General features: G+C 43.9%; 1 protein-coding gene, 1 long non-coding RNA gene and 1 pseudogene across 2 annotated transcripts; 1 reads left to right on the top strand and 2 right to left on the bottom strand.

Moving 5' to 3' along the window:
- Positions 1-14,070, top strand: part of LOC117192808 — a 49,361-nt pseudogene extending 35,291 nt beyond the window's left edge.
- A 258-nt stretch (positions 14,071-14,328) lies between these two features.
- Positions 14,329-14,980, bottom strand: LOC117192810. Its single transcript, XM_033397562.1, has 2 exons — positions 14,865-14,980; positions 14,329-14,791 (listed from the first exon to the last, which is right to left on the bottom strand). The coding sequence occupies exon 2, from the start codon at positions 14,781-14,783 to the stop codon at positions 14,355-14,357; it is 429 nt and encodes a 142-aa protein (XP_033253453.1). The 5' UTR covers positions 14,784-14,791; positions 14,865-14,980; the 3' UTR covers positions 14,329-14,354.
- Positions 14,981-15,414: 434 nt separating this feature from the next.
- Positions 15,415-15,848, bottom strand: LOC117192812. The gene is made up of 3 exons (XR_004474453.1): positions 15,813-15,848; positions 15,599-15,737; positions 15,415-15,528 (listed from the first exon to the last, which is right to left on the bottom strand). It is a non-coding gene; the product is annotated as an uncharacterized LOC117192812 (long non-coding RNA).
- Positions 15,849-16,067: the final 219 nt, after the last annotated feature.

Raw genomic sequence — 16,067 nt, forward strand, 5'->3', positions numbered from 1 at the left:
GTGCTGAGTGACTCTTTTAAAACCTCAACATGGCAGCACCTGAGCCTACCAATGTCGCGAACGCAGCAATGCCGAGTGATGTAGATTTCTACAAGCACAAGGCCGAGTCCATCGCGCGCCAACTAAAGGCCATGGATCGCTTTCTCACCAAGGAAGAGCTTGCCGAGTTAGATGAGGCAGAACTTCAAGCTCGCTTAGAGCAGATCGAGCGAATGAATGCGGATTTCGAAGCCGCTCAAACGAGCCTTGAAAGGCTGGATTTCCTGCAGTTAGCCCATGATGCCCGGCTGGACTTTTCGAATGTTTATGTCAAGGTTAGGTCCAGGCTGTCGCGGGAGTTGATGGCTGCTCGCACGGTAAATGTTGCCAATTCAACGGCTCGGCATACTCTCGAGGGGAATTCGTCGTTGTTCGCCTATAATAGTATAGGCCGTTCTCGAATGCCCGAGTTGCAGCTTCCGCGATTCGGGGGAACTACATGGATTGGCCAGAATTCCACTCGATGTTCTCAACAATGGTGCACAAAGACTTTCGTATACCAATCATCGAAAAATTCCAATATCTTCGTGGATGTCTAGATGGTGCTGCGCTGGATACGATTCGTTCCTTGGAACTTTCTGAGGAGAATTACGACAAGGCGTTGAATTTGCTAATGTTGCGATTCGATAATAAACTGTTACATTTTCAGGCACACGTCAAGGCTATTTTCGGGCTGCAAGGGGTGGAGAAGGGCTCAGCTATCGGCTTGCGCGCGCTCAGCGACAAAATCAATTCGCACTTGCGTGCACTTCAGACCGTGGCGACCCCGCAGGAGATTTCGGATGGGTTGCTGATCTTCATCATAGGCACGAAACTGGACCACAAAACAAAGGAGAAATGGGAAGAGAACTTGCCGACGTCAGGATTGCCTCGGTGGTCAAGCATGGCCTCATTTTTGGAAGCGAGATGTCGGATGCTGGAGAATTTGGGATCAGCCATGGCAACAAGTCCTAGTCAACAGGTGGGAGAAGACAAACCTGTCACCCTTATCACCTCCAGTAACGACCATCCTAACCCCATATGTAACCATTGCAATTCCTCCGAGCATTACATATCTAGATGTCAGGCATTCCTGAATCTCTCTGCGTTTGAACGATACAAAGAAGCAAAGAAGAGCCGCTTGTGTTTGAACTGCCTCAACAACGGCCATGAATTGCAGAGGTGCAGGTCAGGACTTTGCAGGCATTGCCAGGCCAAACATCACACGCTACTCCACATTCCATCGGGAACTGGTGCTTCATCTTCCTCTTCACCGGCCGAGGAATCGATCCAGCAAGAGGCCGCGACTGTGCTTCTAGCAAGCGGGTGTTCTAGCCCTCCCCCCTCGATCCAGAAATCTCAGCCTAGCCAGAACGTGTTGCTACCTACTGCCCTCGTCCATGTAACAGATCGTTATGGAGCACTTATCCCATGTCGTGCCATTTTGGATTCTGCATCACAGGCAAACTTTGTAACATCTAGACTTGCTGATCAGTTGCAGTTGGATCATCGCTCGTCTTATGTTCACATCTCTGGAATCGGAGATTCCATTCTACCTTCGAGCAAGTCTGTACATATAGTTGTACAATCCCAGGACGCAAGCTATCGAGCTTCCTTCGCTGCAATTGTCACCAACTCAATTACGGAAATGCAGCCTAACTTCGGCGTAGACGCAAAGGATTGGCCAATGCCGAATAATCTAAAACTAGCTGATCCTAATTTCTCCAAGCTCCAACGTATCGATCTGTTGATAGGTTCTGGTTTGTTCTTCGATTTAATGTGCGTCGGACAGATTCGACTATCAGCCCAATTGCCAACATTGCAGGAGACTAAACTTGTTTGGATAGTATCAGGAAGCATTGATAGCTCGGAGAATAAGCGTGCAGCTTTAGCCGCTTTTGAAAATTCCTCGTGCATCTCTATTGACGACTTTCGACCCACAACGCTGGAGTACCAAAAATTAGATCAGCAATGCAGGAAGCAGCTGAGGGCCAGGTGCAAGTGGAAAAACTGCGATCGGAGAATCAGGAACTGCAGCGCGAACTTTTCCATATATTAAAAACCTACATATCCACGCTAAATGAAATTCAACTTTCAACAATTTCTACATTGCCAAATTTCCTGCCATTCTATGCAATTACAGAGGTTTCCGATGATCAAGACGTAATCACGACAAGCCGCCTTCGTAAAGAAGCGCCGATTGCTGCGTTCGACGATCATCCCAGCGTAGCCGCCAGCTGCGCCCAAGCAAGCATCTTCAAGAGGGCCGTTGGAAAAATAGCGGTTCTGCCCCTTCAGGATGGATCTGTTGAAAGCCTTTGCCTTCCAACGGGGGGTGAATGTTCGGAGCAGAACCCAGCCGATTAGCTGCTTGCCAAATAGCACCTAATTCTTGGCCCTCAGCCGCTTATTTTGTTTGTTACTTATGTCTATGTCACTCATTTGTTTGTTAAAGCTTTGGGCTTGCTTGCCCTGCTAAACGCTCTCTGCCAGCTCGCTCTTCGCTATCTCCGCTTTGCGTCTGCCTACCGACGTCGGCCGAGCGAAGCTGCGCTTAGCGATCGGAGCGGCAATGTAAAGGGCAGGCAAGCCACACTTGCAATTTGGATGTCACGCATTAAAGAACATATCGTAATTTTATTTCTGCGCCGAGTTTTATTTAATTCGAAATAATTAGTCGGCCGATTGGGGATAAAAAACATTATCTCCACACCCTTCGTGAAACTTTCCCATTTACTCCACTCAGATATTTTGTTAATGTTTTGGAAATTGTAGCATAATTTCGGACAAATTTTCTGTAATACCCTGTTAGTCCTAAGAAGCTACGTAGCTCTCTGATATTTTTAGGAATTGGATAGTTTTGTATTGTGGAGATTTTGTCTGGATCTGTTTTAATGATATTTTGGGAAACAATGTATCCCAGAAATTTGGTTTCCAATTGAAAGAATTTAGACTTTTCTAGGGAAATTTTCATGTTAGCGTTTTGCAATATCTATATTATATGAATTAGATCTTTATAATGTTGTTCTATAGTTTTTGAAAATATTATTATATCGTCCATATAGACGTGACAAGTTTTCCCAACTTGTTCTCTAAGTATATCGTCCATTGCCCTTTGGAAAATTCTGGGAGCGTTCGTCAATCCCATAGGCATTCTTAGAAATTCATATTTGCCGTTATTTATGGAAAAAGATATTTTTTCAATATCTGATTCCCTCATTAAAATCTGATAGAAACCTGACTCTAAATCAATGGCCGAGAAATACTTTGCCTTACCTAAATTGGCAAGGATTACTGAAGGATCTTGCATAGGGTTTCTATCCGGTATGGTGTTTTCATTAAGTTTCTTAAAGTCTATTACTAATCTATGTTTAGGAGTTCCGTCCTCATTTACTCCCTTCTTTGGTACTACTATTACCGGTGAATTATATGGGCTTTTACTAGGTCTGAATATACCTTCATCTAACATTTTACTTATTTCGTTATTAACGAAATCGTTAACCGAATAAGCGTATGGATACTGCTTGCCATATACCGGTCTATCATGTTCAGTGTTAATCTCTCCTTTTATATCCGTTCTGAACGGTAACTGTAAATTTATATTGGCATGGTCTTCTTCGATGATAGATACCATTTTCTCTCTGAGATTTCCTAAATTGTCCTCTTTGTAGGGTATTGTGTTATACAATTTCATTTTTTTCAATTCAGAATTTGCATAATTTTGAATGTCGGATATTTCTACGACGGCGCGTTCAGGATTTTTGCATCCCAAACTTTTAAATTGTTCATTGTCGGATAACTCAACGACGGCGTGTTCAGGATTCTTTAATCCCAAACTATTCGAACTTTTAGTGTCGGATAATTCAACGACGGCGTGCTCAGGATATTTTAATCCCAAACTATTAAAACTTTGGATGTCGGATAATTCAACGACGGCGGGTTCAGGATATTTTAATCCCAAACTATTAAAACTTTGGATGTCGGATAATTCAACGACGGCGGGTTCAGGATATTTGAATCCCAAACTATTGACGGATAATTCTTCGTCGGCGTGCTCAGGATTTTTTGATCCCAAGATATATAAACTTCCTTCTACCTTTACTGAATTACTTTTCATTTCTTTTTCTTCTTCAAAATATTTTTTTATTATATATTCCTTCAACGGAAGGATGGTTTTTCCTTCTATAAAGAATAATTGGTTTAAAGAAAAGACCTCGTCATATATTAGTTTCTCCTCATTGTCTTTATAACTTAAAGTCCCCTTTCCTGTATCAATAACAGCTCCGATTTTCTTTAATAGGTTAAATCCTATTAGTAAATCTGCCTCCATTCCATCTATTTCATAAAACACTTGTTTTGTGTTGAAAATAGTTATATTATGGAAATATTTAATTATTGATAACCCATTCACTGTAGCAACTTTCTTATAAATTGATAATTCTTTTTTATTTTCGTAAATTCCCTTTTTTATATAACAGGAAGTTGCTCCCGTATCTATCAAAACTTTTAATTCTCTGTTTATTTTTTTATCTTCTCTTTTTAAGTAGGGCAGACCTACTTCGGGGGCTGATCTAAAAAATGGTCCTCCTCAATGTTATTTATCCGCATTGCTTTATTAGCCGGTTGTTCCGACATTTCGTTTGGCTTTCGTTTCTGCGCCTGATTTTCGTTAGACTGATTATTCGGTACTACGTTTGCCCTAAAATGCTGAGCTTGGTTATAATTGTTATTATTTCTCCTATAATAACCGTTAGTATTCTCCCGATAATTTCTATTATTATTATTTCCCCTGAATTGATTGCTGTTCCGTCGGTTCTTGATTTGTATCGATTCGTCTACATCCATTGGTTCTGGGGCCTGATTTTGTTGTCTATTACCCAAGAAATAGGGTTGTCCCCATGACATGTTATTCCTCTGAAGATCCGTTTTTTGGTCGAATGGTGAACTATTAGTCCTTGGTTGTCGTTGGTTGAATCTTAATGTATTGTAGTTATTATTCCCTGAATTTCTGGGGCCACTGAATTGGTAGGCAAATTGGGCCCGAATGTTATTTGATTGCAATTTCTGTACCTTTGCCAAGGCATTCGGTAAATCTGGGGGATTCAATGAAAATAGGATTTCTGCAATGCCGCCGTTTAGGCCAGTGACAAAAATGCGTAAGGCATTGTCTCTAATTTTCTTATTTGATTCTTTCGTGATTTCACTGTCCTTTCCGTGAGTCATTATTGTCTTATTTATTAGCATTTTATTTTCATTTCATTTTCTTGTTAACCTCCTAATAGAAATCTATTATTGAAAGGTTCCCTTGTCGGAGAACGCTTAACTCCTGTTCTATTATGTAAATTGGTCTCTTGTCACTGTAAACAAAGTCAAGTCGTGAAAGTATGGCATCAAAATTTAAAACTGTCCCGTGGTTGGTCAGTGCGTCATGTGCTGGTCCTGTTATTTTGTTTCTCAAAATTGTTAAGGCAATATAATATTGCTTACTTCCTTTCTTATATAACTTCACTGCAGTTTCTGCAGCTTCCCTCCATCCTACGTATTGGTTTAATCCACCATTGAAAATTGCTAGGGATTCTATTACCTTTAATGTGGTGTCATCTTTTATTGTCTCGTCTATTGTTTCTGCCTGATAATCTGATACCTGATCGGATTTAGTTTCTATTTGTTGTTTTAAATTTACAATTTGCTCCTGTACTTGTGAAATTTTAAGTGCTACCAGATCTGCAGTGAGATCGGTCCTTGTTTGTGAGTTAATCATTTTTAGTTTTTCAAAATCTAAAGCTAGTTGATCCACCTTAAATTTTTCTTATATGTTTGTTTTTATAATCTAATATAACCTAATTGAACTTATATATTTATTAATACAACTTTTGCTCACGAACTATCCAGTAGGGGTCGTCCTTCTTAGTTTGGCTGACAGATCTTCGAACGGGTCTTCCTTCTTGATTTGGCTGACAGGTCTTCGAACGGGTCTTCCTTCTTAAATTTCTTTGTTTAACTGGGTCTTCTGGGGGTCTTCCTTCTTTGGTTTAGCTGATAGTTTCACTTTCTTTGCGTTTTGGTTTGGTTGGTTTTGTTTAAAAACTTTGGTTTTTTTGTATTTTTCAATTGTCTTGATTAGCTTTTGTATTTATTTGTATTTTGTATTGTATTTGTATTTGTATTTGTATTGTATATTGTATTTATTTTTGCACACCCTAAGCTCCGGTTTGTTTCCTTTTTATCTCACTTTTTCTTATCTTATATCTCATAGTCACTCCGCGTTTTTATATCTGAAGGATTTATTCCATTAATTAATTGTCCTTCGGGTTTCGGCACGACGCAACAATTTTATTATTCGGTGCTTTTTATACAACGTCGCCCCACGTTGGGCGCCAATTAAATAACTGCGGTAGCGGATTGTGTTTTTAAAAAGTTTTTATTTTACTTCTAACTTTACTGATATAGATTTAAGTAGAGGTTCACAAAGGATTCCGGACAAAGGGTTTGCGCGATCTTAATTTTTAGCTCGACTTTGCGGTGTCGCTTCTGGATCAAGACTGACTTGAACTTTCTGATCTTTGCATCGTTGATCCCTTTCGGGAATAGTTTTTCTATAAACATTTCAATTGATTTCGCCATCCCGAGTATTGGATTTCGTCATCCAAAGAGAGAACTGTAAAATGCCTAAAGTGCAGGATCTGCAGAAAGCCGGGAGTGAGATTGTTTATGAGTAACCGGGTGTGGGCAAACATTGGTTTTCCATTTAGGCGAGTGTCAAAGATTGGGATTGCGGCGGGAGCCCTTGAGATTGTACATCTTAGAAATCAATTAGGCGGAGGCCCAAGATTGAAATTGTTTTCGTTTTGGAAAGCCAAAGATTGTTTACAACTCGTATAAGAGCTCAATAGAATTGGGTACGTTAACTTGCAAATATATATTTTAATATTTCAAATAAAATGATGAGCAATAGGCATTTGCGTAGACTCCGTAAGAGTGAAAGGGAAGCTAACCTTGCAAAGTTAGCGTTGAGCAGGGAAGAAAAAGAGGCAGAAAAAGTGGCAGAAAACGTGACAGGAAAAGTGGTAGGAAAAGTGGCAGGAAACGTGGAAGAAAAAGAAATTCTGATAGAAGAGGAGGAATTCATCTATGAGAATCCCAAAACTCAGCCAAATGAATAGTCATTAAATGACAAACTTAGGCAGTGGTTTATGAAGCATATGCCAACGCGTGAATGTACACTTGATTTAGTAAGTATTTTGAAAGGGGAAAATATAGATGTTTGTCCGTTTTATAAATCAAAACGCCAGCACAGAGGTGATATTCAGTTAGTTGGTGGCGGATCTTATCTTCACATAGGCCTAGCCTGGCAGCTGGAACGACATTTTCAGAATATAGATATAATGGAAGAACTCAATATTGATATAAATGTTGACGGAATTCCATTATTTAGAAGTTCAAGGGCACAGCTATGGCCAATATTAGTTAGAGTTAACAATTATCCAAATGTTCCAGTATTTCCAGTCGGTATATTTTTAGGGAAAAGTAAGCCCCATAGCTGTGAAGAGTTTTTAGCAAAATTTTGTCTAGAATTTAAAGCGTTAAGGAATGGCAGGCTCACCATTTGTGGCAGAGATATAAATATAGTTATTAGGGCAGTAGTTTGCGATGCTCCAGAAAGAGCGTTTATTAGCGGCACGCCAGGACACACATCCTAAGATAGTGGGTAGTAAGTGTTATTTTAATAATTTTTTTTTGTCAGTAAAGGAACCAGATAATTTTTTTTTTATTAACGGAAATATTCCAATTATGGTGAAAGGGTTTACTGAAGAAGAGGGAGGGGCAATTATAGGGCAAAGGCTTTCAAATATTAGGAGCTCCTATGAGGAACCTATAACATCAATCAATTAAAAGATTAATAGAAAAATATTTTTATAATCAAATTAATTAACAACATTGTTTTTAGATCAATTGAAAGCAGTGGTCCAAATTTTAGCGGATCAAACTGTTTTAATAAAGCAGCTGGTAAGGGGGAATTGAATCCCATTCGGGGACAGTTCCCAATAAAACGTGAGGAAGAGCTTATAGCACTGGAAGAAAAAATAAAATTAAATAGGGACATTTATGTAAGTAAATCTAAACTCAAAACTTTATGACTTTTTTCTCTGTCTTATCTTTATATTTTAATGTTTCACTTACAGATAACAGCAATGAAATCAATTCTCCAGCCAGCTGGCGTTTTGAGCGGCTTGAACTTTATTTTGAGTGAGGACATTGTTCTGGCATATAACGTCGATGGGGTCCAAGGGAAGAAGGCCCTTAGGACCCACAAAGAATTTTTTGCAGCTTTGCTATGTAAAATACCATTTACACTTCTAGAGATTTAAAAATTTTTCATATAAATTAAAATAAATATTAATTACAGAATGTATTTCGCCTGGCGATGAGCCCCCCGAAAACACTGTGCGGAAGGCAATGCAAAGGATGAAGAAAAGGGTTTTTAAGAAGAAGTGTCTTGCCAAAAACCAGGAGTAGGCTAAGCATCATATAATTGAAAATTATTCGTTATATTGAAAGACATTGTGTTTTTATTTTTGTATTATTCCAGACTTCCAGATTGACTACTACCAGTAGTCAGTTCGGAACCAGTTACTGGTAAGTAGGTCAGAGCTAGCTACAGGTAATCGAAGGGTAGTCGAGTGGGGAACTAGTTGCTGGCTTTCTACTCGTAACTAGTTCGGAACTACCTCCTGAGCATCGGGTTATCGAAGGGTAATCGAGCGGGAACCAGGGGTGGTTCCGCCCTAGGACATGCATGTGTTAAATTCTTCGCTGAAATACATTGCGGGTAATCGATCTGGAACCAGGGAGGTGAGAATGGTAGCTAGTGCGGCACCAGTGCGGAACTAGTTGCCTGGTACTAGAGGGTAGAATTCTGTGCTACATCTGGCGATCAAATACACCCGGCCCCTCTCCATTAATCACTATACTGCTCGTACAAATATTTACACAATGCAGTGCAAGCAGTGGAGTTGCGAACGAAAGCAGCGCAATAGCAAACGATGAACCAAAGCGACGGTGGGGGAAGGAACTGGGAGGGAGTCAAACTGTGCCGCAGCAGCCGCCCAGCAACTTCCGCGCTGGCAAGGTGTATCTAGGTAAGGTCCACACCTTGCCATACACATAGCACTGCTCAATGCCTCACCTCATATAAGTCTAGCATGCATGCTGGGAGAGACTTTCCGCTTTTTCTATCCGTCTCCCTCGTTTACACTTTCTGGCTGCACTTTTTGAGACTCCATACTCGCACACATTCACACACACACACACGCGTTTTGCATCTGCAGACTACATGTAGCTACAATAGCTGCAGCTATTCAAACGAGCTTCCCGCTCAGCCTCTCCCACTATATCTCTCTCTCGCTCTTACCATTGAGAGTAAAAACTAATCTAAAAGAATGAAAAAGCAGAATAAAGCATCAGAAGATGGCGCGCTTTTACCGTTTAGCATTGTGTCTGTCGCTCGCTTCTGCCTTCCTTCGTTCCCCTACCCTCTCTACCCGGCGGCGTGTTCTACTTGCCTGTGTGTCTGGCATGGCATAAATATTCATCTTTCTATTCAAATGATTCGCAATACTCGTATGTTGTATGTTGTATGTTGTTGAATATGATGGCCAGAGGTGGGTCTTTCGGTCTCTGGGGCCCCCGTCATTCGATTAGCCCTATTCCACGGGTGCATCTATGTTTAGTATACATATGGAGTACAACTGAGGGGGCATGCACCTTAAAAGGGGTTAACGATGAGTGGTCTGGGGCCCGGCGACATTATCGATGTATATTTTAGCATAATTATCATGTCAACATCATGCGTGATTCGATTCTGCAGAGGCGTGTTTTGAACTAAGGTTTTCTTAAATCAAATCCAATTTTTCTTATCATGATCTCTGCTAAAACGGTGTAACCTTGGAAAATTGCATAGGCCATTTTAACTTTCCGCTTAAAGGGGCCCAGTCAGAGTTGGCCATAATTAAAATTTCTCCATTACTCATCGCCGCATCCAACCAGAGTGGCGACTCATTGCGACGGGAGCTCCGCTCCGACTACCCACAACTCATCCCATGCCATGCCATACCACACCATTCCATAACACTCTCTCTGCATGTGGAAAGTAGGTCATTAGCCTAACTAGAGCCTGCCTGGCAACTGTCGTCGTGCCCTGACCACTGAAAGCACAGCACCACACAGCACCACAAAGATGCTAATAATAATTATAATTCCGGCTTGCCAGAATCGAAAACTCTTAACGCTTCAATCAACCGAGAGTCGTCGAATGGATGGGGCAGTGTCCAGTCAGTGGCAGTCAATGGCAGCATCGGTGTGGGGGGGGAGACTTCAACAAACTATTTTCGGGTGGCTGGGCAATCAGCTCTGTGACTCTGTTTCCCCAATTGCAACCTGCATTTGGGTTCAATGAACGATTTGAGGTTGGTTGAGGCTCTAACGAACTGTTTCCTTTTTTCCATGCAGAGAATCTCCTGCAGAACACGTACTACAACGGCGAGGCTGGTGACAGCAGCTTGGGCAGCGAGTGCGGTGGCGGAGATGGTAATCACGAGGATCCTGGCGACGGCCTGGGACCACTGCCTCCTAAATGGGAGAAGGGCATACACCGAACGCGGCGAACTGTACTTCATCGAGTAAGTAGAATGCTCTCAGATCTAAATCGTGCTCTTTAACTTACGATGTTCTCTGTCTAATTGCAGCCACAACACTGCAACCTCCCACTGGCTGGATCCTCGCCTGTCCAAGTACCAGAAGAAGTCTCTGGAGGACTGCTGCGAGGACGAGCTTCCTTATGGCTGGGAAAAGATCGAGGACTCCATGTACGGCATGTACTTTATCGATCATGTGAATCGCCGGACGCAGTACGAGAACCCCGTTCTGGAAGCCAAGAGGAGGGCTGCGGAGCAACGTCAGCAGCAGCAACAGCAACAACAACAACAGCAACATCAGCAGCAACAGCAGCTTCAGCTCCAGCAGCAACAACAACAAAACCAGCAGCAGCAGCAGGAGCAGCGTTCCAAGACTCCAACGGCGGTGGATGCAGAGGTGGAGGATAAAGCGCCATTCAAGCTGCTCTATAAGTTCACCCGCAATCCCGCAGAGTTGCAGGGCCAGCGCATCAACACCAACTTGCTAAAGTCCACCCGTGGCCTGGGTTTCACCATCGTTGGGAGCGATGGCAGTTCTGGAGCAGATGTGGAGGAGTTTCTTCAAATCAAGACCGTTGTGCCGAATGGTCCCGCCTGGTTGGATGGCCAGCTGCAGACGGGCGACTTCCTGGTCTATGTGAACGACACCTGCGTCCTGGGTTACACGCATCACGATATGGTCAACATATTCCAGTCGATACTGCCCGGAGGGAGGGCTGCCCTGGAGGTTTGTCGCGGCTATCCGCTGCCCTTCGATCCCAACGATCCCAACACGGAGGTGGTGACCACCATTGCCGTGGCCGTTGCTGTGGATGGACGTGACTCCGACAAGCAGCGGCGTGTCAACATGGATGGCAACTACAACTTTCTGGTTCTGTCCGGCGAGGGGGCCGGCAAGGCAAGTGGCAGTGGCAGTGGCAGTGGCTTCATTCTGATGAAGAAGCCGGAACTGTACACCTTCTCCATCATGAAGGGAGCCATGGGCTTCGGATTCACCATTGCCGACTCCGCCTGCGGCCAGATCGTGAAGAAGATTCTCGATCGCAGCTGCTGCACCAAACTAATGGAAGGCGATGTGCTGCTGGAGATCAATGGAATCAACGTTCGGAACAAGCCGCACTTCTATGTGGTCGAGCTACTCAAGGAATGCAGCCAGACGACACCCACAGCAGTGAAGATCCAACGCACGCCCCCCGACCAGCCTGCCAACCCGCGCAGTCAGCTGAATCAGCTCAATCAGGTGGGGAACGTGGCCAAGTTGCGCAAGAACTTTGTGGGCAGCGGGCTCTTCCGCAGCAAGACCCACACGGCAGACCTGTACAGCACCCAAGTCAAGGAAGTGCTGCCCATGCGGCCGAAGACTCCCCTGGTGGACACACGACGTGGCACAGTCCAGACGCCCAGCAATGAAGTGGACGGCGGCGACGCACCGTGGGACGAGACGGAGGCGAGAAAGCACCTTCAGCTGCACTCTCAGGGCAAGTCGAACAGCAGTCTGCAGGAGCTGGACGACATACCTTTCATGGATCCCTATCCCAAGATGGTCAGTCGGCGGATAGTGGAGGGGGCATCTATGGACTGCCTCCCAGCATGCAGCCATTGCCGCTGCCGCTGACGCACCACGAGTCCTGCTACTGCTACGACTGCCAGGCCCAGCGCTACCGTCCGGGCTACTTTGTGCCGCCGCAGCATTCCACGATCTCGGGAGGAAGCGGCCAGTACTCGCCCCTGCAGGCGGCCCACATTCAGAACGAGCGGATACAGCGGCGTGTCAACGAGCTGCTCAGCGATCGGAGGCGCGTGGGCTTTGCCAACCTCGATCCTCCACAGCAGCAGATGCAGCACTCGCCCAGCTGGCGCAACGGAGCCCTACTCGATGCCTCCGAGGACGCGGACCATTGCGAGCTGACCGAGGTGACACTGGAGCGTCAGGCTCTGGGCTTTGGCTTCCGCATTGTCGGTGGCACCGAGGAGGGCTCTCAGGTGACCGTCGGCCACATTGTGCCGGGCGGGGCCGCAGATCAGGATCAGCGCATAGCCACCGGCGATGAGATACTCAGCATCGATGGCATCAATGTGGTAAGTGGCAGTCGCAGTGCATCATGTGACTCAATAAAGTCCTGTGCTAATCTGTTTCCCACAGCTAAAATCTTCGCATCACAAAGTCGTCTCTTTGGTGGGTGAATCTGGTCTGCGTGGCCAGGTCACGATGATCCTGCGCCGACGACGGGGTCCACTTCTGCAGCAGGCTCCTCCCCTCGTATCGCAGATGCGACGGTATCCCTACGATGTTATTTTCAGCCGACATGAGAACGAGGGCTTTGGCTTCGTCATAATATCCTCATCGAATCATTATTACGGCTCGACCATAGGTAAGGCGGTGTCATCTAGTCTAGTCGCTGAATCCAACCCCAATCTCATCTCAATTTCCCTTGGATCCCTAGGAAAACTGATTCCCCGCAGTCCAGCGGATCGTTGTGGGGAGCTCAAGGTGGGCGACCGCATTATAGCCGTAAATCGGATCGAAATAGCAGGCATGTCACACGGCGACGTTGTGAATCTCATCAAGGAGTCGGGTCTGCATGTGCGTTTCACCATCGGCTGTCCCTTGAAGGAAGGCGGCCCCAGTCCCGGTGGAATCAGTGCTGGTCTGGGCAGCAATACACCGCTCCAAGCATCTCCCAGTCTGCTTAAAGCGCCATCACATCAGCAACAGCAGCAGCTACCACAGCAAAATCAGCAAGCCATCCAGCAGCAACAGCAGCAGCTGCAGCATCAGCTCCACCACCAACAGCAACTGGAGATGCCCATGTCAATGCCCATACCCGGACACGGGGGCTACGTGGAGCGACCCAGCAACAATATTGCGGCCACTCTGGCCCTGCACCAACAGCAGCCACAATTATGACTCTGAGATCTACGAATCCGGCTCTACAAGAGCTTTCTCTAGTGTTAGTTCTCGTGCTTGTATGGATCGGAAGGAGACTTGTTTGTAATTAGTACTTCATTAGGTAAACCCAAAGACTGAATTTAGTAAGCCTCTGTAAATCTAACACTTTACGAATCTCGAGATGTTTCGTGAATGCATCTTCTATACCAGTTTTTATTCGAAATACCATTCAGTGGCGTAGGCTTAGACTATATCCAGACATAGGCATATCGGATTGTGAGATATTTACTGCATTTTAAATAATGTTTTATACTCGTATTCGAAAATTAGATTGTAAATGTACAAATGTAAAGGACTTCAATATTTTATTCACAAGTATTTTATGAATCCAATTTAGACTTATTTACACGGTATTTGTTTGTATGTAATGTACTGTATATGTACGAATATATATAATATGCTTAAAAGAATTTTTCATTTGCTTTTCAAAGATCAGACGCAATGGAATGTGATTCATCGGCAGCTATTGCTCCTGGCTTGATTAAAAGATGTGTACATATGTGCTTTGCAAATTGCTGATGATCCATTATGGAAATAAGAAAGAAATAGTAAAAGACGCTCGTTTATTCAACGCATATTAACAAAATTCAAGAGATATGGCCACAAAATATCAAACATTCAAATATTTATTGAAAATTCAACTGAAATGCAATACAATGCGGATATAACCCGTTGGTTGTTGATGAAACTAACTAGAGATATCTCCAGTCCTGCAACTCTTCTCCACGCTCTTGGCTTATCCACTTGTGGTATGCGGGATCCTTGGCCAGTTCCCGATCGATGGCATCAACTGTGGCCTGGGCCCGACGTTCATATGCACGCTCTCTGCGAGCGGCAGCACGCGATACCGATTTGGCGGCACCGTTTTGCTGGACGGCAGACCCGCCTGCTCCGTCTAGACACTTGGCGTCTCCAGGACCCGTGTAGAATTCCCGTTTGGTGAACGTGACTTGATACTTCGTCTCCTGACATTGCGCTCCGCGCGAATTAAAGTTTTGACCCCTATTTTGTTGCTGGGCTGGGGCATAGTCTCCAGATTCGCCTTGATAGTCATTATTGGGATATGACTTGTATTCGCACTGGTATTGATATTTGGTGTTCCATGGATCTCTGCGACTCATCTTGAATTCTGCGCAGAGAGGACAGGACAGTGATGAGGATTTCAGTATATGTACATATAAATCTGTAATCAATTAATTAACCAAAGCTCTTTTAAGACGACTGTTCACTTTCAGCTTCCTCAGAAAAATGAATTTTGGCTTCACTTCAACCGATTCTCCATCCCCACAACTTGCCGAGTGCGCAGTTTTATGGTACCCATACAGAAACGTAATATGTATGTGATACGCAGCTTGTATACATACCCTCTAGTACCAGGCAACTAGTTCCGCACTGGTGCCGCACTAGCTACCATTCTCACCTCCCTGGTTCCAGATCGATTACCCGCAATGTATTTCAGCGGAGAATTTAACACATGCATGTCCTAGGGCGGAACCACCCCTGGTTCCCGCTCGATTACCCTTCGATAACCCGTAGCTCAGGAGGTAGTTCCGAACTAGTTACGAGTAGAAAGCCAGCAACTAGTTCCCCACTCGGCTACCCTTCGATTACCTGTAGCTAGCTCTGACCTAGTTACCAGTAACTGGTTCCGAACTGACTACTGGTAGTAGTCAATCTGGAAGTCTGGAATAATACAAAAATAAAAACACAATGTCTTTCAATATAACGAATAATTTTTAATTATATGATGCTTAGCCTACTCCTGGTTTATGGCAAGACACTTCTTTTTAAACACCCTTTTCTTCATCCTTTGCATTGCCTTCCGTACAGTGTTTTCGGGGGGCTCATCGCCAGGCGGAATACATTCTGTAATTAATATTTATTTTAATTTATATGAAAAATTTTTAAATCTCTAGAAGTGTAAATGGTATTTTACCTAGCAAAGCTGCAAAAAATTCTTTGTGGGTCCTAAGGGCCTTCTTCCCTTGGAAGAACAGAACAATGTCCTCACTCAAAATAAAGTTCAAGCCGCTCAAAACGCCAGCTGGCTGGAGAATTGATTTCATTTCTGTTATCTGTAAGTGAAACATTAAAATATAAAGATAAGACAGAGAAAAAAGTCATAAAATTTAGAGCTTAGATTTACTTACATAAATGTCCCTATTTAATTTTATTTTTTCTTCCAGTTCTATAAATATATATATAGTTAAATATCCGCAACTCGAAATTTAGTTTTTAAAAAAGATTTTATTTTTAGTACTTAATTTCTTTATGTCACAAGATTGGTTGAATTCCCCGACTTAACTTTACGTCTGCTTGTCTCAAACGGAACTGATCTCTCTGCTGCTGGCTAGTTTCCATGAGCCCTTCTCTTGGAACTCCCGACTCTGGCTTCGGGCGTTGCT

The sequence above is a fragment of the Drosophila miranda genome, assembly GCF_003369915.1.
Source record: "Drosophila miranda strain MSH22 chromosome Y unlocalized genomic scaffold, D.miranda_PacBio2.1 Contig_Y2_pilon, whole genome shotgun sequence".
Lineage (NCBI taxonomy): Eukaryota > Metazoa > Arthropoda > Insecta > Diptera > Drosophilidae > Drosophila > Drosophila miranda.

Bases quoted from the DNA above. Each gene is read 5' to 3' on its own strand.
- LOC117192810 (XM_033397562.1), bottom strand. From the start codon at position 14,783: ATGAGTCGCAGAGATCCATGGAACACCAAATATCAATACCAGTGCGAA.